This window comes from Vanessa cardui, chromosome 24 (assembly GCF_905220365.1).
Source record: "Vanessa cardui chromosome 24, ilVanCard2.1, whole genome shotgun sequence".
Lineage (NCBI taxonomy): Eukaryota > Metazoa > Arthropoda > Insecta > Lepidoptera > Nymphalidae > Vanessa > Vanessa cardui.
In genome coordinates, this window is record NC_061146.1 from 1,037,302 (window position 1) to 1,062,182 (window position 24,881).

Genomic DNA, 24,881 nt, shown 5'->3' on the forward strand with positions numbered 1-24,881 from the left:
AAACTGTGACGCAAATTTAAATAAGACTAATTATAACGGATGAATCGCGTATATTAATTATTTTTAAACATCCCGACGTTTCGAGCACTTTGCAGTGTTCGTGGGTGACCACGAACACTGCAAGACTGGGTAGACTAAGATGACATTTGTCTATTTGACAACAAAACAACATTCTGTGACGCAAATATTATATTAATTTATGATAACTCCGTTATGCGTTACATTTTCTATTATTCGTTTTATGTATTACACATATAGCTTTAGTAGTTTTTGTTCATTATGTATTACAAAAGCGTCTCCTTGAAATTTACTATCTTCGGAATTCTATTGAAAAAAGTTTTCACTTTTTGAAAAATCTAAAGATAAATTATATTTATAGCATATCATTTTCTTTACTAATTAATTGCATCCGTGCGAATCGCTAATATTATAGATTTTATTATAATAAATAATACCGATTATAATCATTTCAATTTCGTACGTACAATTGTGGTGTGCTCAGGTGAGCTATTGATTGACTAAAGTGAATGTATCTCCGAGTAGTCTGTTTGTTTATTTACCCAGTTCGCCTCAGACGGCCACTCTTTGCATTGTCGTCGTGTAAACACTGACACTTGCATCAAATAGTTCTTTGTTTACACATCGTTTCGATAAAACACAATTTTATACACGAAATTTAAATCGTGTTCAAATAAAACCGTGTAATAAGTATTAGAAACTCCTTTCGAAGAATCGTTTTAAATTTTTTCGTTGTTCCATTTTCAAATTTGTTTTTTGTTTTGAACAAACGGAATCAATGTTCCGCGTAGATTAATTCGCGACGTAATCCTTCTAATTAAAATTACACATTAACCCCTCGCTCGACTTTCTCGCCGCCTGACCTCAATTAACCTGCTTTTTTATCAAGTGACAATAAACACGCTGTACTATCAATCGGTTCTATTAATTCTTGTACGGCGCGCTATCGCCGCGATGGGAGTTATTACGTCCGAGCGACCCGACCCGCCGCCCCGGCCGACTCCCGACCCGGCTATCGCGCCGCTATCGTCCCGCTATCGCTAATGTTTAAACGTCTTTAATACTCCACTTGTAATGATCGTGTTTTCTTCATATCGGAAGATTATAGGGAAAGTTGATTTACAATTTAAGCGGCTGATTTAATATCGTTTACGGTTTCATCACTCTTGCGGTCTTTATGGATTCTAACGTTGCTAAATATCTTTTATCTCGTTTTTTCTTCATGTATTGGAAGGAGACGATAATATTTTGCCATATATTATTTTCGTTTTAAAAATAATATGCATTGTTGTTGATCGTTTTTCTGACTGTACGTTAAACATTATCGGCCTCACTTTCTCTTACTCTCTCTCTCTCTCTCTCTCTCTTTCTCTTTGTACCTTTACCGATTTAGCATTTGATTGAAGAAGTCAGCATTGCCTAAACTAGTAAACTCAATTTATATTAAAAGCTATTCACAATTGAGGACACTGTATTTCTTATTGATAGATTAACACGAGGTGCGTTTATTGTTATCGTTTTTGTTTTAAAATTAATAAAGGTCATTTGTTATAGATAACATTTATTTTTACTTTTAGGCCACTGCTCTCGGAGTGGTCTTCGATATCTCCGTATCGATTGTTTCGTATCTGGAGCGTTTATTTTCGTTACAATGTTGGAAATTAATATTTCAATTACATTCGAGTGTTAATAAGTGTTCTGCAAATGATTCATTTATCGAACTTAATCACAAGCGATAATTAAGATGTTATCATTGAGATTATTAAACTTTATCTCCTCTGTGAAAAAATAATTGTATACAATCTGTTGCTTTGGAAATTACCTTTTAGTGATTTTATCTATTCAAATTTGGTAAATATATCTATAATACTATAATCTATAATACTTTGGTATCATATATCTATGCTAATATTATAAATGGGGAAATATTGTTTGTTAGTATGTACTTGGTAATATCAGAAAGTATTGACACAATTCTAAACATGTCGGTGTTAGAAAGCTATATTATTTACTCTAATACTTGTATCAATAAAAATTGTATATATATTTTTTTCTGTTATAATGTTACAAGTCGCAAATAATTACTACTTAAAAAAGAATATCTCTTTAATCAAAAAATCGTTTGCTGTGAAATAGGCAGTCGCATAATTGTGGCAACATTTTGATCTTTCTTCGTAAATTATTCGTGCGAAGCCGGGTCGAAACGCTTGTATCAAAACTCACGATACTAAATTATATCTGTGAAGTTATCTATAAGTGTAAGTATTATATTCGCATATCGCTTTAAATGATCTGCTGTTACATACTTAGATAATATATTATAACAAATAATCAAAATTATAGATAAGATATACGATATGTACTATGTATTGTATATACATAATTATATACTTATTGCAGTTCCAGTATAATCTCGTTAGAGGTTTTATCTGAGATGTTATCTTTCATTGATTTGTTTCAGTTTTGTGCACCTGGTCAATGTCCATCAAATTAGTGCAGTCTTTTTATATAAAAATTAAATGCAATATGTTTCATAAAATGTAATACTTTAGTTTAACATGCTCAAGAATATATAGTAAATGCGAAATAGAATATATACTATAATAATGTCAAGGCGATTTCAAAATATCCGCAAAAGCATTGAATAAATTTGGCATAAGAGTAAGTTTGTTTCTTGGTTATGAATTCTAGTGGAGCGTTGTTTTCCGTATATGATATTAAGGTACATAAAGTATGCCCTGACATGAGGCCGTCCCTCAGTACACACGCAGACGAAACCTTGTTTTAAATCGTAAACATTAAAATCAATGTACATTTACGCACGTAACACAACTAACTAACGGTATACTCGTATGTAGTTACTAATCGTATTTACATCAATTGTCAAAGATATCTGATGAACGGTAATAAAATTGATATGACAGCATCATTTAGCTAAACAAGATACAAGAAAATAGACAGTTTGATAATTTACATTAATATGTCTAACATAATATATTATGTATTCATGCATATCGATCAAGTCGTATCGTTGTGTATTAATCACGATATGTATTAGATATGTATTAGTGATTAATTTGCATACTACTTGGTCATAGGGCTTTTTGGAAACCTGGTAGGGTAAGTAACAGTCACTCGTCAAAAATTCTACCGCTGAACACCAATACTTAACTTTACATTGTCGTGTTCCGATTAATACAGACACAAGGAACATAGTCCTAGTTCCCAAGGTTGGTGGTATGTTGACAGTAAAATGATGGTTCATTTTTCTTAAAGCGTCAATATCTATAGAGTGACAAGAAAAAACCGGTGCAGTGAACAGACATCTACTTCAACGTTCGATTTGTATTTAGATGTTTATATATTAGATTATTTATTTATCAGCATATTGATAAAGGAGTGAGTAAATTTTGTAAAGTTTCCACTTAACTTCAAGGCGACAATAAAACGGTATCGTCAAAAGATGAAAGCACCTCGCTTGTCCTCGGCGACCCGCTGACCGGCGATAGCGGCGATAGCCCGGCCGCGGGGGTCGCGCGCCGCATGCCTGAATGTCGCCCGGTGACGGACTCCATACGCAGCGGGCGACATTCACGGTACAAGTTCACAGCATCGCTATCGATTTCTGACTCGCCTTTTATTTAGTTGACATCTTCTATCAATCGACTTCTAAGTTTCGTGAGTCTAACTCATCTCAAAACAATCTAAATCACATGCTAAATGAATTCTTTTTTTAATTATCATTTATTATTTTACGTGGACCTAAATTTTTAGTTTAACTTGGTTCGGTGTGCTACAGGGTGACGTTATAGATCCGTTTTTATTTATATCATATGACTTTAAAAACATGAGCCTGTTGATACAAGTCAATAATTGAACTTACTTGTATCGTAAGACCTAAGAGATAACCGTATCGTTAAAGCTTGACACGGTCGCGATAACCCGCGGCATGGAATTACGTACCGCGTCGGAATCACGTGAGAATATTCTCGATTAATAGGAAAATGATTGCTATAAATAATTCATTTATTGACTACGAAATCGTATAAATACCCCAAAGCTTCCGAGCTATTTACCTACGCCACGTCACTCATGTAGATATACAATAGTTTTTAACCATTTCGCATATTAGACGACACGATGGATAAATTCGTTCTGTACACAATACCTTATCTCGGTGTCATCATCGGGGTTTACCACGTCGTCGATCGCTGTCAAACAGCATAAGTTTATAATTTACAATGTCGCAACGTGGAATATAATCTGTTCTAAGCCAATGTTAATATCGATATCGAAATTATCGGATTGCCCTAAAAGTTACTATCGGAATTATTTAATTTACGACGACAGATATCCATCGCTAATCTTTATTGGTATTACCGGAACGATTATGCGATACAGAAATTCTTAATCATCGCGTAGTGAGTTGTACTCGTCGAAAGTCTTTCTAAATCCCGTGTTGCTCGGTGCGTTCCCGTGACGGGCGCGCACCACGAGGCCCCCTACAGCGCCGTACAGCTGAGCGCGTTGCAGATGCGCGGCGTGCCGGCGCACGAGCGCGTGTACACGCTGCGCACGCGGCCGCCGTCGCTGCTGCCGCCCAGCCCGCTGAGCCTGGCGTCGTCGGGCGACAAGTCGGTGGCGGCGCACGCGCACTCGCCGTCGCTCGAGCGCCCGCCCTCGCAGAGCACGGCCAGCTTCGTGTGCTACGTGTGCGGCGTGTCGGCGCCCAGCTCGCAGCTGCGCCTCGTCTACTGCTGCCCCAACCCCGAGCGCGAGACCTACTACCCCTTCATCACCACGCTCAAGCCGCACCCCGACGCCAGCCCCATCAGCCCGCAAGGTCTCATACTCATTGTACAATCGCTTCCTTCTACTATCGAATACTTTTGAGCGAGACTCGCACGGAAACCAATATGTTTGACTCGATCTCTGCCCCCGAGCGGGCGTATGGTGTGTTGTAAACGTATATAAAAGGTGAGGTCGCGTTTCAGGCATGGTTCAGATCTGCGCCTCGTGTTACAAGAGTATCCCGCACAAATACCCCGCGTACAGCGAGAACGGCGAGCCCAACGCGGCGCACAACAACTCGCACACCAACAACATCAGGTGAGGCAGAGCTCGGCGTCACGGAGCGCAGCCCGGAGCGCCACTAACCGCGCCGTCGCCGTCGCCGGCAGGTTCAAGCCGTACGACATGAAGCCGGGCGCGGCCAGCAAGCGGCCGTCCAGCGCGCTGGCGCCGTCGCCGCTGGCGGCCGAGAACGGCATGGGGCTGTACCGCTGCTACGTGTGCGCCGGGCTGTTCCCGCAGCAGTCCATGGAGTGGCTGTCGACGGTGGCGGAGTACATGAACTCGCACGCCATGCACTTCCCGTGCCTGGCGGGCGCGGGCGCGCGCGGCGGGCGCGTGCTGGCGTGCTCGCGCTGCGTGCGGCACCTGGCGCGCCAGTGGGAGCTCATGGACGCGGAGCGCGTGCCGCTGGAGCACCGGCGCTACAGCATCCCGTCGCCGCTGCCGGCGGGCGGCGAGCGCGTGATCCCCACGCCGCCGTCGACGACGTCGGAGCGCACGGTGGCCAGCAGCAGCGCGTGCACGTCCATCTACTGCTTCCTGTGCGGGCTGCACTCGGACCTGACGCTGGCGCGCGTGCTGTTCGGCCAGCCGCAGGGCAACGCGCCCTACTTCCCGTGCCTGCTCACGCACCCGAGCCACGCCAACGCCGAGCAGCTGCGCGACAACGGCTCCGCGCTCGTCTGCACCTTCTGCTACCACTCGCTGCTCAGCCAGTGGAGGAGGTCAGTAAAGGAAAACGTTATAGGGTAAAAGACTACTGGACCGATTTAAAAAAATCTTTCAGTGTTTGAAAGCTACATTATTTACGAGTAACATGGGCTAAATTTTGTTTTGGAAAAATATAGTTCCGTGAGATATTTGGGTTTTTCTGACACAAGGTGTAAAAAGTCAACCAGAATCATCTTCTTACTTCTATTTATTTAATATTTTTGTTATTTTGTATCTTTATGGGTTATTTTGATTTTCTTTTGAAATACGCAATCCTGTCACAAATTCGAAATCTACAAGAAGTCGCAGGCAGAAACTAGTGTATTATATGTTGAGTACAATAAAAGAGCCCGTGCGTGTGTCAGGTACGAGGCGCTAGGCGGCTGCCCGGCGGAGAGGAGAGTGTACAACACGCACGACTACCACTGTCACCTGTGCGGGATCAAGACCTACCGAAAAAGAGTACGCGCGCTACCCATCAAGGTAACCCCCCACCCCCCAGCCTCCATTGCACCGGCCCGCCCTCCCACTTTACACTACAGGATGTTTCACTCGTTGCAGGAGTTCCCGTTCCTGATGCAGAGGCGGACGGAGAACTCGCTCCTCCTAGAGAACGGAGACTACGCCGTGATCTGCCTCGACTGCTACGAGAGCTTGAGGTGAGTGCGCGGGGAGTGGGGTGGGGGACGCGAGAGTGTGCGGGCGTGACGCGAGAGTGTGCGCAGGACGCAGGCGGCGGACTACGAGCGGCGCGGCGTGCCGGTGGACAAGCGCGAGTACAACTGGCTGCAGCAGCCGCCGCCGCCCGAGGACAGCGCCGACGTCACCATCGCGCGCCTGCCCTCCGGCGACCGCTCCGACAAGCTGGTCAGTGCCGCATCCCACACGGGACCAATTTTATCAGGGCCTTAGAGATTGCCTCGCACGTATTACATTACATTTCAATTGCCAATTATTATTTTTTTATTAAATAGTTATCGTTAATCTTTTAAAGTGATTGATCATTAAATTTAATTGCCAATGTCAATTATTACTTTTTTATTAAATAGCTATCGTTAATCATTTGAAGTGATTTGCTTTTGATAGTAATCCGAAGTGTGTGTATGTGTGTGTGCACAGATCCCGCAGTCGCTGGTGGTGCGCGGCGCCAAGCGGCACAGCCCCAAGCACTGCGCCGACCGCCGACGCGATAGAGACGCAGGTTCGTGCTATTATATATATATTTAGTTTCACGTGAATGTGCATACTTTACTGGATGTACTACTACAGCAAATCAAACACAATTTAACACTATCTACGTCGTTATGAACCAATCTGTGTACAGCGCCATCTATCCGCAAGTGCTCGTAACACTACGGACGCGGCTCTTTGAACTGAGCGCCATCTGTCAGTATAAGGATTAAATAGGACTTCATTGAAGTCCCGGATCTAATGTTATCTTCTTACTACACTTATAAATGCAAAAGTTAATATATTTACTTAAATTTCGGTAACTGAATAGTTGGCCAACGATTTTTCCATTCAAAATGTAATTTTCTAAGCAATACTACTTGCCATGATAGTACAATCTTATGTAATAAATGTATTTTACGAAGCGCCTTTTTCCAAGTTTTACAATGATTTTATTTATTTACGATTGAAATTAATCGCACAATAATATTATTCACTAGTGAAACAAGACAAAAAATTCAAAGAATTTCTTAAATATTTTACTAGGAAGACGCGTTTTGTTTGATCTGAAAAAAGGTTTGCTTGATTTCATAAGACAAATATAATCGTTCAATGCAGCAAATCAAAGAGTTTTTACTAAAATTTTGATTGCATATGGATTGCATATGTGACGTCAAAACTAAAGTAAGACAACATTAATATAAGTTATTAGAAGAACACAGACATATGCACTTATTGTGCACGACATTGTATTCTGAGCTTGCTCTCAAATATCAAAAATATTGCTGAAAGAAGACGAAACCTTAAATAACATTGAAGTATTACACCAAAACGAACCCTTGCCGAGTGATCTCGTAGTGTCGCCGGCAGTCGAGCCCTTTTCCGTATCACTGTCTTAACTTTCATCCGGAAAGGAGCGTGAAGCTCCATGAATGCCAATATGGAATTTATTGCGAGGCAATCGTATTTTTTTGCAATACCAGCTTAATAACAGACTTTACATCGCATACAATAGAGTCAAATATCGCTCAGCAAAAGTATAATAAGTTTGGATGTAAGGCGGTAAATAGTCTCTAAAGCGTAGGTATTGAGGCCTAATTTCGTGTGTCGACGACTATGCGATATTTCGTAACTGGGTCGGATATTATGAGAGGAAGTCGAGGATATCACAACATATTGGTGTTTCGCGTAGATTGCTCGGTCGTGGTGCGAGGTGAGAGCGGAGCGGGTTTTGATTTATCAATGCAAATAGAGGCAAAATAAAAAACAAACAAGGTCGCTTTTTGGGTTACGTACAAAACCATCTGGGTAGGTACATAGTGGTCTATGATAAAAGATTTCGTATATTACCTTCCTTTTTTAAACTTAAATTATTTTTATTTATTTTTAATAATAGGTGAGGTTGAAGCTGGCTTCATGCCAAACTTCATAAATTTTAATTCAGTGTTTTGGCCGTGATAGCGTAGCACAAACTCCGACTCCAACGGAGGCTAGGTTTTTCACATACTTTGTTTTTTAAATTCATCGTTCATATTTTTAGAAGTAATTACGCTACAGATTTGTATTTGTATATAAGAAACCCTGCAAAAATATAACAATTAAGCTATATGAACTGAAGTACATAGTGTTTGCGTTTAGTGATTATATTTCACATATTATGTGCCAACTACCATATACAATTTTAACTCTTTCTGATGACTTCACTTATGTTGAAACTATCATTTAAATATTGAATTGATAATATTAAATTAAGTAACTATATATATTTTAAGTAAATATTTTCCATATCCGCTGTCAGCGTGTGCGTCGCGCTGTTCCCAATTAGGAGCGACGGTGACGTCACGGACCTGCGACCTGATATCAGAATTGATTCAGTATTCGATAAATTCCCTTCGCCGCTCGGACATCGGCCGGCGTCATTTGGTTATCCAAATGATAACTGTTCCGATACAGCGTTTCATTCTAAATATCCAATTTGTATCTGTGTACGAGCAGAAGTTTTATAGACACCGATTTTAACTGTTTGCATGCATATGTATGCCCTTTATATGTTTGTTTTTCTATGTAATAGTCCTTTTTGGTTCAGAGATTTGGTCAAGTTTTTTTTTTGTATTTTTAAGTAAAGAAAAATTGTTCCATTCTGCCTCTTGTGTTTAATAAGGTTTAGAACTTATACAACCACGTTGCTAAACTATAATTTGGGAATACATTTTATAGAATGTCATTCGACATATGCAGGATCCCACGCTACGATATTATCTTTCACCGCCGAGCGCAGATTATATATTGCTTAGGCTCCTGACATAATAAAATAACAAAGAGTTGTCGAAAATATCGCTTTTATCGAAAATGTTAAAGCGATTATTCGTGCGGGCTTATCTCACTCCCACCACTTAAAAAACTGTCAAGAAAACAATTTCAAAGTGGCTCCCAGTTGAACTTATAGAACGAGATAATCTTGGAGAAACCCAACAACTGTATTAATAAAGCGCTTTGGGCGCGGTGCAGTCGGACTATAAACCGGCGAGCTATATTTACACGGTGCGCTATGTCGTGTATGTATTTTGCTATATTTATATACAAATAAGAATGTCTCGTTATATCAAATTAAAGTTTATGTAAATGAATAGATACTCGTATTCATAGAAACTTAATAATAAATAATAAAATATATAATAATAAATTTCAAACCGTAATAAGTGAGGAAGCATTTGCCAAACAGTGAAACATTATGAGCTTTCTTTACTTGTAGTAAATGATAACATCATATCTAACGTTATATTTAGATTTATCTCGGTATTCACAGCGATACCCTATATACAAATAGCCATAGCCTTTATACGAAGTTTTATCACCGAAAAATTACTCGTATGATCGTAACAAAATCTATATGTCCAGATTTAAAATTAAATAGTTTGCAATGTATCAATTTATAAACAAAATGCTCTTCCTTTGTTTGTAAAATATAATGTAGCCGTATTAAAAAGTCAATCCTTGGACGCAACTTGAAACTGCAATATTTCATAGCAAAAAGAGAAATCTTCAGAGTAGCTCATTCAACGTTTTCAACCAAGCAACTCCACTTCGCCGGAGTGCTTACTTTCTGTAAAGTTTGTAAGATAAAGTTGGGTTAATTCATGCAGCTTTGAACGAGGTACGTTAAAACGATAGGGAAGCTCCGAGAACTGTTTAAGTATTGTGGCGCCCGACGTGGGGCCAGCGTGCTTGTCGTGAAACTTCGTAATTCACTTGCGATCGAACAAAGATACATTACGTTACAGAATCATTATTGTCCTACTGAAAATATTTCACTGGTGGTTGTGGTTAAGATAATACGAAGGTTATCGTGGGATAAAATCTCGCCAATGTGTTATTGACGCCACATAATAAAAACTCATCAATTCCATTGTCGAAGACAATACGGACTTGTTTACGTTAGGGTTAGACATAAAGCGGAGGACAAAATTGCCCTCCGAATGCAAAGGCGCACTCACACGTAGCCGGCGGGCGCGTTTGCTCAACCGTATCGCTAAAAGTCGGATTGTGACGGCTTCTAGTGGAGTACGTTGCGGCTCCGGATTAGTGATGTGTGTTGGATGTGTCGATAATTACTGTGCAATAATTTGAATAGAACCATTTAAAATAAACAAATTTGTTAAACTTCTTTAATAGGATAAATAACGTACTTATACAGTTCAATAAAAAAAAAATCTACTGTATTACAGTACTCAGTACCCCTAATGTTTTGATGAGGTATTATGGCAATCAAGCGTTGTTATTTACGTGTTACTTAGTAGTAGTGATATTAAGTATTTGTTATACTCAATCAGACTATTGTAAATGGTAATAACATTTTTTCTAAAAAACCTTTTGGAGGTTAATACCAATAATTGTCAATTGGTACGTATTTGGTGTCAAACACTTTGTCTGCATGACATTTATCATGAATTCATACCGTAGAGCGAGCAACACTAAGTGCGAGTAATATCGGCGGTCCATTATCGGCTCGGCATCAGCGCACACACCGATATCGATAGTTCAGCGGCTGTGTCTCTGAGCCGGCCTTTGTTCTAACACGGTAGGGCTCTCGTGCGATGTCGGCGATACCGACTCGTGCCCCTTTTGTCTTTGTTTTGCTTCCACAGCGCTGCGTCCGATTTTATCCCCGCCAAGAGTCCAAACAGACTTTTTGTTTCGCCTTTCATACTGTGACATCGTTATTTTTACCCCTTGAAATTTCAAAATCGTCGTCAAACTTTACGTACTTGATACGATTTTTGTTTCTCGATTATTTTTATATTGCGATCGGAAATTCCGGTGTTGACGTTTATTATTTTATTTACGAGATACGTCGAAGTAAGGAGTAATTAAAATAGACTTGTGGAGCTGATTTTATTTGCTATCCTTTGGCTCGCATACTGAACACTTTACGACACTGTAAATTATTTGATATTACAATAAATATTAATAAACTGAAACTATTAATGGAACATGACAGTAGTGTACGTTTATTTTATGAGTGACACCTATAAGGTCGTTTTATAAGTAATATTTTCGATATCCAAAACCATGGCGATATAAATGTGATAAGTGGTATTCTTGATGACAAGGTTAAAAAATTCGTAAGATATTGTTAAACATATGCATTTTTCTGTTCCGTTTAACAGTTCGAATTCAAGTATTAATAATTATAGAATAAAACAAAGTCTTACCTTATATATGCTTATATCTTTGAAATTAGTTTTTTTTTTAAAGATGAGAGTGATTCGAGAGGCCGGTTTTTGTATATAATATGGTAGAAAAACACTGATAATATTAGACGTTTCTAAAGTGTTGTTGTAAATAAATATTTCTTTTGCGCTTATATTGTAATGCTGGCTGATTCCTACGCGATAGATCGAAAAAAGTATTGTACCCTTGTGCGCTAGTATTACATAATTTCAATAATAACGTTAACATGTAAAAAATAATTAGGATTTAAAAAAACTAGAAACAGTTCATTATTTTCAGCTACTCAGTCAGCCTGTGTACAAATCCTTAATCCGCACGGCGCATGCGCAGTCGCCGTGCGGATTATTTGACGACGTTTGTGTGGGCTTTTACTATTGCGTGTAGCTCGTTACGTTGGTCCCTCTCGTGAGCCGTAAGCCAACGATTCCTATGTACTCGACTGTGTTTTCGTTCTTTGATAATAATTGTCTATTTTTTTTTCTACAGATGTTAAATGGCTTGCAAGTAACTTTGAATTTGTTCTAATATCTAATTATTGTATTAAACACTTTTGAATCATAATCATTTATTTGCGGTTCTGTTTAAAGATACTCGATTTCAGAAATACTTTACTTGTCAATATTACCAAACGTTTTTTACATAATAGAAAAAAAAGAAAACGATCTTTTGCTATTTATTAAGTATAAAATGAAAACATTTTTGAATCGTCATTTTACACTATATTATGTAAAGTTACTATAAAATAACTATATTTGACTGTCGCTCTTTCACAATCAAGCCTCTGAACCGAATTTGATGAAATTTTATATGAAGCAAACTTAACAACAAGAAAGGACATAGGCTACTTTTTTTGGCTAATACGTGTCAATCAACATCGTAAAACACGAGCGAAGTTGCGGGCGACTTCTAGTAGTAGTTATATGACTGCAAAATAACAGTCTGTAAAGTCCCACTTGTGACCAAAAGCGCCCCTCCGTTTCACGTACGTAGCTTAGTTCAGCGCGGTACTTCTGTGCGGATTACATGTCACGTGACAAAGTTTCTGACACGTTCAAGTTTCCACGCGAAGTTTCACTTCACTGTCGACCACGAGACGGATTATAAACAGGAAAACACAACGTAAATTAAACACATCAAAACTCACAAGTACGGCATTTGTACCCTCTGTTAATTCACTTTGAGTCTTATTTAAATAACCTTGATAAGTAAGAAACTTTGAATACTATTTGGGCTAGAACTTGATTCAATTTGAATTATTTGTTGTCTAATTTAGTCGAAGTTCTGCCACATGTGTATTCCACAACGTGGTGGAATATGTTCCAAACCTTCTCCTCTAAAGGAAAGGAGGTCTTAGCCCAGCATTGGGAAATTTACAGGCTGTGAGTGTAATCTAATATGTATATTAATTTGTGAAGAAAATAAAGTAAATTTACAATTTCCTATATAAATGTTGCCGGCGGATGAATTTGCTGTTTGCTCGCATATGTTTACTCAACGTTCGTTAGGCTGAAATGTTTGTTTCCTAAGTTTGTCTGAAGCTACAGATGTGTACTCTGCCGTGTCTGTAGTATCGGAACTATATTTTATTTGGACGTAAAAATGACATCGGACTTGTACGTGCATTTAAATTTTTTTATTATTTATCTATTTAAAGTAATTTGATAGGATACCTCGCTGTTTGCTATCACTACCGTCTCCTATAAACATTGATTGTTCTGCGGGATAAAGTAAAATCATCGCGTGCAATTCTTTATCGTATTTGACATTCCTATACAAATCAAAGGCAATAAAAATATAAATATTTAAATTTATTTTTATGTATGATGATATTTAAATTTATATACATTTATAACAGTGATGTATCTCTACCACATACCTTCTGGGTTATGTATATATTCCCAGAGAACTCAAAACTAGTTTCAATGAAGATTAAATAATGACTTTAAAAAAATTACATAAGTAAAGTATGTGTGCGATATGACAACATCTAAGAAGCGATCGAACAATCCTATCTCTATTATATTTAGTTCGTATATAACAAATAGTGAAATTGTAAATCTCCGAGCACAGTTCCCATCTCGGTAATACTGAGATGAAATGCATTAGCCACTTGTTTACGACTCAACGTGTTCCGCTATCCGCTTTCAAAAAAGTTATAAGCTGAAGCGATTTACATATACAAAATATTATTTTATTTTATTATTAGACACATGTCATGAAGTTGAAAATCAATGGATTAACGTTCTAATCCTAATGAATACAGAGGTGGTAATAGAGTATATTTAAGCGATTAGCGCTTTCTTACAAAATATTACTTTGTTTTTTTCGTCCGGACTGTGAGAATAAATCACCGTACACATTAAAACTTTTAAGGTATGAAAATATTGTTGTTTTTCAATTACTATTGCAAATATCATAATAATACATTCAGATTACACAAATGTTTTATATATGCATTTATCATATCAATAAAGGTTAAGTTATTCGAAACTTGTAGAATATAGTAGTTAAAAGTAAAAGGTTCTACCGCTACTCGCGTGCTACTCGTGCCCTCGGCCACGGTCGCGTTCCGCTTTATGTCCCTGGTTGAATAATTCAGCCGGGTCGGGCTAATGGTGCCGGGGCTCTCTTTAACCCCACTGTTGCGCGTTTACGCCTTGTTTTGTGGACTAACGAATAAAATTGTTTTCTCTCCTCGTCTAAAAGTGGCGCCCGACGTGGGACAAGTTATTAACAAAACTGAAATAAACACTCATTTAAATAAGTACGTTTTAAAACCAAGTATGAGGTATGATATCTTTATGAAATAGTTTTCAATTTATATGCATAAAATCTTCGTAGTTTCTAACAAATAATTTTCGAGGTTAGGTTAGTTAAAGTTATTACTGGCTTTGAAACTTTACGAGAATCTCTCACACTAAATACACTATTCGTTCGTTACTTAAAACGCGCTTAACTATTTTAAATACATTACGAGATGCTATGTATTTATTTCATTAGTCGACCACACATCTCTTAAAACAACGCCTTAATACAGCAGTCACGTTCATGAAGTACTCGAGCCAGAAACGACAACGACTATAAATTTTAACCATTAGTTAAATACACTATTTTCCACCTCAGCTTTAAGTAAATAAACATCATAGTCGCATGAACCCGCACCACAATGGCTCACGGAACAAACATTACGAGGTCCCGAAGTCTTTACTAAATGGACACATGTCATATAAAGTTGAAATATCACGTAGGTCACTTCGAGGGATTAACGTTCTAATCCCAATGAATATAGAGGTGGTAATTGTGTATCTTTACGTTCATGGAGTGGTATTAAGACATTATTACCGCGGTACCCTCTTTTTACGAGCGTTTAATCTTCGGGTCGCTGTGGAAACGTTTTCGTTGCTCGTTACCCACCGACGGTTTTATTCACGGATGGAGTAACATTATTTAAGGAATTAGTTAGTCACCTTGTCTGTCTATATATATGTTCGCGGCTAACTCAACACCACTTTCGGAGAGTTTTTTTGTAGTTATTTACTAAGTAGGCAGGGGTTTCGTGTACAGATTTTAATAAGAATTATGTTAGATACTCATACGTTAAAAATAACTATATTTGCTATTAAATAATGATTATTTTCGTAGTGTAGTTTCAATATGTGCCTTTTCTCAATCCTTTCTACACACCAAAACAATGATTTCATATCTGATTATAAAAATGACATTATAATATATATAAGTATAAAAATGCATTAACGCAATGGGATAATGGAAACGCACTCGAATAGTGCGCATGCGCGAATACACTGCGGGCAACAAGGTTCCGAGGGTTACGTGTCGGTGTCGTAATGACTTTGTACAGTCCTGCACAAATGCTCCTTCCACTGAACCGACTTCTAAATCGTACATTTGTAAGCATGAACGAAAAATGTTCCAAGATTATTGCCTGCTAGACTGGTTTAGGGCTCGAATATATATAGTGCTGCTATTGCATACTAATTTCTAGTTTTATGTACAAAATTAATCATAGGGTTGGAATTATAATTATATTGCTATCGGCATATATCGAAATATACATGAAATGGCAGAACGAAATTATCTATTTATAAATTTACTTGGTACTTCACCAGTGGTAATGGTGACTGGTACCCCACCAGTCGCCCGAACTACCCTCAATTACTTTTAGTTTATTACGGATTATCAAGATTTATTTTGAAAGAAAAAACTATTAGCCGAATTCATAATAATATGAAGTAATAGTTGAATATAAACCTCAAAATACAAATAATTATATTTCATTGTTTTTAAAGTATAATACATCCCTATCGAGACCGAGAGGCTTTAACTGAAGCGCTCCTTTTGATTGATCTGTACATATTAGAATAAATAAATTAGTATATGATCTATTTCAAGACGAACTCTTATCTTTGTACCTAGTTAGTTTTGATATTATTAAGCTATAAACATACGACTATGTTCAAATGGTAACAAATTGTCATGTCAAATTGTATGAGCGAATTATATTTTTTATAATTGAAGTATGATTTCGCCACGATTCTCGTTTCGTGTTTTAACAATCGTGTTTCCGATTTCTTTGTCCCTTTAATGATCTCACAGTCGTCGGCCCGACTTGAAGGGAACTACGTAGTATAAATAATTTATATCCGAGTCGGCTCGACTGGCGGCGGACGGCGGAATTATTCAACTCGACCGTACTTACTGGGTGCATGACTTTTTGATAAGTCAATGATTACATCGTCTTGATCATTAATGCCTTAAGGTACATACAAATAACATTCAACAAAAGATACATGTAGCATATGTAAAAGTAATTACCCCCTCACAATTAGGATCTTCTAGACGAAAAATACGAACGAACTCTCCTGAAACGACTAGTGACGTTATCTGGTGTTATATTTGTCCAGACTAATATATCGTTTATAATATGTCCTATGACAATGTAATTTTGTGAACATTTTCTCAATAAATAACAGATAGTAATATCGTTTGAAAATGTATCGATAGATTGTAAACACTTCACTAGAGTGCGGGTGGAGGGGTCACAAAGTTACCTCGTGATTAGCCGACTGGAGCGCTCGCAGCTCCGTCGGCCATGGACTGTCGACGGATTCCCATTCCAAGGGGCGCGCTGTGTATCCGTATCCGTAGGCGAATATTCGCCTTTTGTTTGTTTCGTTTACATTTTAATTGAAGACAATCATATCAAAATAATGTCGTTGAATTAGATTAAATTATATGTATTTTATACTAGTATATATTCATACTTTCTGAGTATGTAGGTATGTGTTATAGGAATACAGATAGTATGAGAGAGATTGGCCAATCCACCAACCAGCCGTGGAAAAACTACGTTAAATACGCTCCAAATCTTTTCATTTACATCCCACATACAAACTTAAACACCTAAAAGTCATTTAAATAACTAATACTGAATAATATAACGAAGCCGATTAAAATTCATTTTTATATAAAAAAATAAATGATCAAAATGTTATTTAGCTTACATTATGATGAATTATTTTTTATTTTTTTAGTGATTATTGTACTAATGGAAAGTTATAAATATTATGATATCGAGCCACGATTAGAGTAGAGGGCGCGCGGTTAATTCTATAACATGCCGCCAATACGCGGGAGCGTACCGGGAGTTAATAGACTTGCTGTGGATAGAGGCGGCACTCGGTAACCATATATTTAGGATTGACTAGCCATATGATATATAGATAGATTTATATTATAGTTTGACAGACTCTCTTATCATTCCGCTATAAAAACGATGTACATTAATTATTACGTATATAAACAGTTTGCTATATCTGTGTAAAAACTACATAATTATAATCCTATATTTTTCCTTTTTCTAATTTAAATAAATTGAAGTTATCTTAATTTGTTACAGGTAAGCACTTGTATTCAATATTTATACATTCATAAATAGGTAAGTATTATTTACTCGTAGACACATCTGTCCCGTAGCTGGTTCTACGGCATTTCATAGCGCATGCGCTAACCGAAGTGGTTAGTACGAATAACACAGCGTAGCTAACAACTACGAAGTGGGGACTAGTGATGTACTTATGTCTGACTATAGAGATTGTGAAGAGATGTATCGATACGAATGTTCGATGTCAGTAAATTTATTTATGTTAATACACACTAAAGTTTCTTCTGGAAATAAAATACTTCGATTTATATACATATTTATGCTTGAGATTCGTTATTCCAAAGAATATTGAATAATATACGGAAAACAAAGAAGCTGAACTTTTTATGACATTTTGAAAGAATTTAAATTTCTAAGAAACTTTATGATCTGATCACATTAAATAAAAAAAAAGTGATTAAAAAAATTAATTAACAAACATTCACTTTAAATATCAAATGTTCTCAATTAATGTTAGTATTAACTTAACAATAAGTTGATATTAAGGCCTAATCGTTAACAGAGAGGATAAGAGGAATCTTAGGTATGATTTTTACATGGTTAAGCTTATCAACTAGAGCACATTTAATACATATGTATCTATAATTTTGGAGCAGTTATAGCCTAGTAAGTATTAGACATAAACGGGAATTTCAAATGGTAAATTATGTAATTTATATTGAGTAAAAATTACTACTTAAGTAACTACCTCGTAGTAAATTGTCTGCCAGTAAACATATTTCCTTATAATAATAATAAAAACAGTTGCTTACACCGCGTGATAACAATTATACAAAAATTGACGTGTGTCGTTAGAACAATTGATGACTACAAACATACTCGAAAGGGCAAAAATCTCTGGCATCAGAGAAATAAGATAGGAACTCTCGAATTATCCGAGTTCTCAGAATGTAATGGTAAAGCCCATACAGAACAGACCGCTAGCTCAGCTGTACAATAGTAGGCTGTTAATTTGTATATGCAATATCGCTCGCATCGACACAGCGTAATGTTACAGTCTCGTGTGTATAATGTCAATACAGCCGCAGCTCAGTCAGACGATGTTCCCATCTAGATTTACTATTAAATGGCGCTCGTATTAGTGATGTATTAGCTTATCAACTATCGATATAATGAAGGAATAAAAATCATAAAGTTCATATATATAAGGACGAACACAAATCTATGACGCTGGATCATGTTAGTGCATGAAACAGTTAAAAATATTAATTGTTAAGGGATAATTACTACACTATTACAAAAAAATAACAATTGTTTCGAATTACTCAACATAAAAAGAAAAAACGAATATTAATGTATTTTAAATTAAAATAAAAGTGATGTAAAAAGTATCGATACTTTCGCCCGCCCTATGAAAGCCCTCAACGCAACAGCCGGTGTCGTCCGTGTAAATAGCTTGCCGTCGCTCCGACACACCACTATCGAATTTAACTTGCCTGTCAATCTCTTTTGATTTAAAATATTGCTCGGCATTTTTGTTTTACACTCGTTTCGCTATCGGTTTCTAGAATTTGAAAGTTGTGTTATTGATTTTAATATTATGAATGTGTTTCCATGTTATTCCCGTATGAAAAATGATACCGAGAGATTGACAATAATAAACGGAATCTGCCGCGGATAATATTATTGAACGCCACTGAATCAGTAGTTTCGTCCAATTGAAACTCTCAAGTGCGTAATTATTCCATGCATATTTATTATTTAAACATGAACACTTTCGCAATATACATTCATGTTATACTAAGGTATTGTTTCGTTTGTATAAAACGAATTAATCCGCTAATGTACAGATTAAAACTGAACAACGGAAATCAATTTATTCATTGAGTTGAACACGCATAAATGCACCCGAACATCGATATGACGGGCTATTTATAAGCGGCGCGGCGCGTGCCGACGTAATCTCTTCACCGGTGGGGCAAATCTCATTTTTATTAGGGAAGCAATGTGGAAAGAGTGGAAATGACACTGCACCGCGGACTTCCGACCCCTGCACACTTTTACAGGTGTCTGTTTGATTTGTACCCGAAAAGCGACCTTAGCTTAACTGAATAAGATTCAATATTCGCTGCGGCGTGTCGAGGATCGCCGCGCAAGCGCGTGTCGCGCGACGCTCGTGTTACACAGTCGTAGATCGCGCGCTGTGGATTACAGACGTGTCTGTCGTTCCATCGTCGCGGTAGTGATGTGATTTGCTATCGATAAGTGATTTTAATTTGTTGTGGTTCTCAAGTGACGACTTTGTGGTGTAGAATGTGATTTGTGAGCGAGCGTAGGTTTCATTAAATAAATATTTTTTTTTAAGGATTTATAGTTAGGGAATAAATATGATTCTTATTTGTGTTGAAATAAACGTACATGCGTTAATTTGATGAATGATTACAAATATAACGATATATTTCTCAAAGTCGAGAGTCGGAATGTTTGTTATAGGAAGATATTGTTTGTTTGAAATCGCTCGCACCTTTTGACTCGTTACCTCGCCCCGGCTGTCGAGTGGCGGAGTTTATGTTTTAATAATGGAGGTATTAGCCGCGTCGTCGCCATCTGTAGCGAGGGACGGCGTGGACTGATCACTGTTACTTACTGTGTCGATTGGATTGCATTCCGGTTTTATTTCATTCGACTTCTGATTAAATATTCGCTATGTCGTCCAGTTAAATTTTTATTCTTAATAACTGTTTTGTACCTAAGTTGAGTAATTATCATAGTATACGTTATATTAGTTTCCACTGCTCATCTGTTTAGACTATCGAGAAATTGTATAGTCCATAATTTTCCTCAACGATTAGAGAAGAGTAAAAATAATTTTCTAATATTAATCAAACAAACATACGAGCCTAATAATGTTGTGCTTTTTTAATATTAGTTTAGGTAGCAAAGGTTGTTCCTTTCTATCCTAACAATCAACGATATTTTGTATTTTCCTGAATAATAGCAATAACTCACGTTCAATAATACTCACGTCCCGGTCAAAATCCTTTGGAGACCTGTCTCTATTAGGAGAAGGTTTGGAGCTCATCTCATCACGCTGCTCCAGCGCGAGTTGGAGGAATCATACATATGTGAATCTTTTATCACATAAATGTTACTTACTTGATTCCCTGACTGATAAATGATTTATTTTATCTCGAACCGTGAGAAGAAATTCAATCTCAATTTAAACATAAAATCACTGTCCGGTTTTAAATCTGTAAAATTAAGTTAATGTGTCTATTGCACTATCTCACAACAGTGTTCTCTACCTTGCCAATAAAAGGAAATATAGTTCTAAATAGAATCGAAGATATAGCGCTAGCTAACTTAGTTAGTTCCTGTCCAAATTTGAACCCGCGATCTTCACTTAATATATACTGGGTGATATCGGTCTTTTCGTTATGGCCATATGAAATAGCGGACCGAAATGTTCGACAGTTATCATGACATGGTAAATTTGCCGTTTTTGCCGTTCCGGTAAATTTGATTGCGGTCCTATGAAAAAATTTTTGTGCTCATGGATAATGAAATCCATATTTAGATACGTGCTACATTGTATATACCTTGTTAAAAAATCTTCCGACACCTCGCCCCCTTCGATGAGGTTTTATGTCTTAAGTTCGCCGCGCCGCGCGGTGTTTTGTAACGTGTCTCTGAGAGGCGTTCTTTCTTTTGCACTTTAGTATTCCGTTCGGGGTCTCGTAATCGTTCCATTTAAAAGCATCTCGAGATTATCCTCAACAAAGAGATTTTCGTGGATTACTTTTTTTTTCTCTTCTAAATCAATTTCGGCCTTGGTTCTATTAAATTACAAATATAAAATCTTGATTAGTAGATTTAATTGTTTAGTGATTTAATCTGCTAAATGTTTTGCTCTTTTTTGGACAGTTTTCCTCTTATAGCGCCAATGTGACATGATTTCCTAGCGAACTCTTTAAATCCCTTATTGATGTGATACGTTAAATGTCTGATGATTGCAATCGTCGATGCTCCTAGTAATCATAATAATTTATAACGGCTTAAAGTATAACAAAAACACATTCCTGTGTGTGTGTGTATCTCATACTCAGAGACAACCTGAGGTATTATCTATACTAATGTAATATAGGTTTCATTTGTTTTTGAACGCGCCATTCTCTGAACTACCTGTCGGGTTTGATTGTATATTTTTGCTTTCGGTAGCCCAATCCTAAAGGTTGGTCTACATAGAGATTACTTGCTATATATATTCTATTCAAATCATAACAGAAAAAAGGCTTAGTAAACAACATCTGACAGCGAGTTATCGCGAAATCATTGGCGAGAGTTTGATAAATCCTTGATAATATTCGCTATGGATTTGCGTTTTGAACTTCGCCGAAACTGTTATTGGAGTTTTGAATGTAAAATTAAGGTGGAAATAAGTAGTTAAGTTTAATAGTGTTGTGTTTAAAATGAAGATATATTAATCATAATCTCTTAGTAGTGCACAACTCTCTTACTGACTCTTAGTAGCTGAGTAGTTAGAAAATCTCTTTTCCTACTTCCATTGGATGGGGCTATACGGCCGACGGGACCGGAGCAGTAACCATGCGGAAGGGCTAGTAGTAGTATTGATAGGTAGCTATTTATCACCTTATTATCGTATATTCTATAGCCAAACAACAATATTTAGTAATGACTATAACAAACATTACTTCTTAGTTCCAAGATTTGCGTACTAGCGGTGTAAGGAATCGTTAATGTTTCATATGGTACGAGTGCCTCTATTGTGACCGCTTAACTTTTATGGACCATTTTTCGTCAGCCGACCTATACATAACAATTTTCATGTAACGTCATTGAACGGGAAATTTATGAACATAAATTAATTTGTCAAAATTCAACCGTAGACTGTGTGTGATGGTAAAATTAAAAACAATACGCCGGCAGAGCATCCGCTGCGAAGTCGGGTCGATCGGCGCAAACATAACAAACATCGGCGAACGTCACGGGGCGCTATTAACGAACGCCGATCTCGCCGAAATTGCCAACAGGAGCCGAGTCGTTTCCACTGTTTGATGTGAAGTCGAACACGCAGCCGGAAAAGCGTAGCAATAATTGAATCAATAAACGTTGGCATTGTTTCGTTTGTTAACCGTGCGCGCCGCAGTCGGACTATAATGCGTTTAACACTTACAAGTCTTGTCGATATGTAGGTTAATTTATAATCTATGCATATAATAATATTCTAGTGTCTGTTTGTAATATTAAAATAGCCCCTTTATTCAAGCATATGTATGTATACAAGGTACACATACCAAATATTTTTTTTTACAATTTTTGTCTGTCTTTCTGTCTGTCTGTGTGTTCCGGCTAATCTCTGGAACGGCTGGACCGATTTTGACGGGACTTTCACTGGCAGATAACTGATATAATAAAAAGTAACTTAGTTTACAATAATATTTCTTTTTGTTAAATTCAAACGCCTACTATTTCGCGGGCACAGCTAGTCAATTGAATAAGCTTTAAATGATAAAGGCTCCATTTCAATGTTTATATGATATGTTTATACAGGGAATTTAACGTTAAATATTAATTATAATAATTATAATTTAAATATGCGCTAAAATTTTACGTTTCTGTTAACGTAGCCCTGTCTATCATTAGCTAACCTTTTATGTTGTAATGCAGGCGTTTCGTTTCTTTTTAAATTATTTCTAACATTACGTTACACGCGTTTAATTTATAAATATTACGAACGAAATTTATCCCCGGGGCACGAGTGTGAGATTAACCCGAGAAGGAGGCTGGGGTTAGCCGGCTTTGTTTCGGGCCGTGATTGTGAAACGGATTGACACGACGCAGCTGCTGATTGACGTGACGCTTTCGATATATTCTACGCGATATCATATTCGACGGAGGTTATTTTAGTGCTGGACGGGAGGGCAGATGTATTTGTATATCAATGATGTGGTGTCTCGGTTTAAAATTAGATCGTAATTAGTACATAAATAAGAACTCACTTATAATAACTAAAGTACTTAATTGTATATTCAAATGGCTCGGATGTTCCCATGACCGTAATATATTTATGAGGGCCATGTTGTATAATGTTACTCACAAGAGTGAAGAATAATGCCCAACGCCAGACATCCGAGCTAAATCACGGGTGACAACACAAAACGTCGATAAAACTCGCCGCGGTCACAAAGGCGAGCATCGATGTATCGATAGCGGATAGTCGAGCGCGCGTCACATCACTAGTGAACTAAATAGACTACGGCCGCGTCGGATTCAATGTGTATGACAGATTATATTACGTCCGATTTATTGTGTTCGCTTCAGTTTTTGCCGTCTGTAATTTAATATTTTATTTCAATAAATGGTTTTTTTAATAGTCAATAGTATTTAAATTACCAAGAAAGTTTGTTAAGGCACATAAATAGAGTTTGGAAGTACATTTCAAAATATTTCACAGATTAGTTGGTAGGTGGTAGTGTAATGTAATAATTTAGTAATATTTCACTATTTAGCTAACATAAATTTTATCCGCAATAAACCGTCCGTCGGTTAATAATCGGGATATCTCAAAAAAAGGCACCAGCTATATAATAACTAATACTTTTCGTTTGTACGTTACCATCTGTATGTCATTATATGACGTATACGTATAATACTTATAAACTTCTTCATTAAATGCCGATAGAAGTAATCATAAAAAAATCAGACTAATTACATTATTTTAGACACACACAAGTAACATAACTGTGGGTAATCAAATCATATAAGCAAGGCTGGGCCCAAGGCTTGGCCTAATATTGCCGGTAAATGAAAATATTTCATGAGGCGAACGTATATTGAGTTTTATATATTCAGGGCTGAAACTCGATGGAAGGCGTACACGGCAGGTTCAATTAAAAAAAACGGTCTCGCAGGAAATTGCTAGTGCTGTGAAAAAATGAACGTTCCGACCTCAGTCAGTCGGACAATAGTGTTGTGCGCGTTCTATACGAATCGTCGATAAGTGATGTGCGTTTAAACAGTGCGATATGGAATACCGGGCCCCACACCCGATGATGAACGTCGGCGCCCCCTACTACCCCCACCCAGGTATGTTCAGTTAACGAGTTATTAATAACTAGTCGTCTCCGTTACTTTATATATTATTCAAGAGTACATTGGTTCTGTTTAAATGCTACCGTAAAAGCTATAAATGTTTTCATATTGTTTTAAATACGATTTATATCGTAATGCATCAAAAGTGCTCTGCTTTTGCATA

The 24,881-nt window shown here is 37.3% G+C and overlaps 1 protein-coding gene across 3 annotated transcripts in view; it reads left to right on the forward strand.

Annotated features, from left to right (window-relative positions):
- LOC124540259 overlaps nucleotides 1-24,881 on the forward strand; it is a 145,167-nt gene that overhangs the window by 81,748 nt on the left and 38,538 nt on the right. For all 3 annotated transcript variants that reach the window (XM_047117727.1, XM_047117726.1, XM_047117728.1), the window contains 7 exons: nucleotides 4,552-4,861; nucleotides 5,013-5,127; nucleotides 5,199-5,816; nucleotides 6,168-6,285; nucleotides 6,364-6,461; nucleotides 6,528-6,669; nucleotides 6,922-7,003. In XM_047117727.1, the coding sequence (XP_046973683.1) occupies nucleotides 4,552-4,861; nucleotides 5,013-5,127; nucleotides 5,199-5,816; nucleotides 6,168-6,285; nucleotides 6,364-6,461; nucleotides 6,528-6,669; nucleotides 6,922-7,003 (1,483 nt within the window). The remainder of the gene's footprint in view (nucleotides 1-4,551; nucleotides 4,862-5,012; nucleotides 5,128-5,198; nucleotides 5,817-6,167; nucleotides 6,286-6,363; nucleotides 6,462-6,527; nucleotides 6,670-6,921; nucleotides 7,004-24,881) is intronic.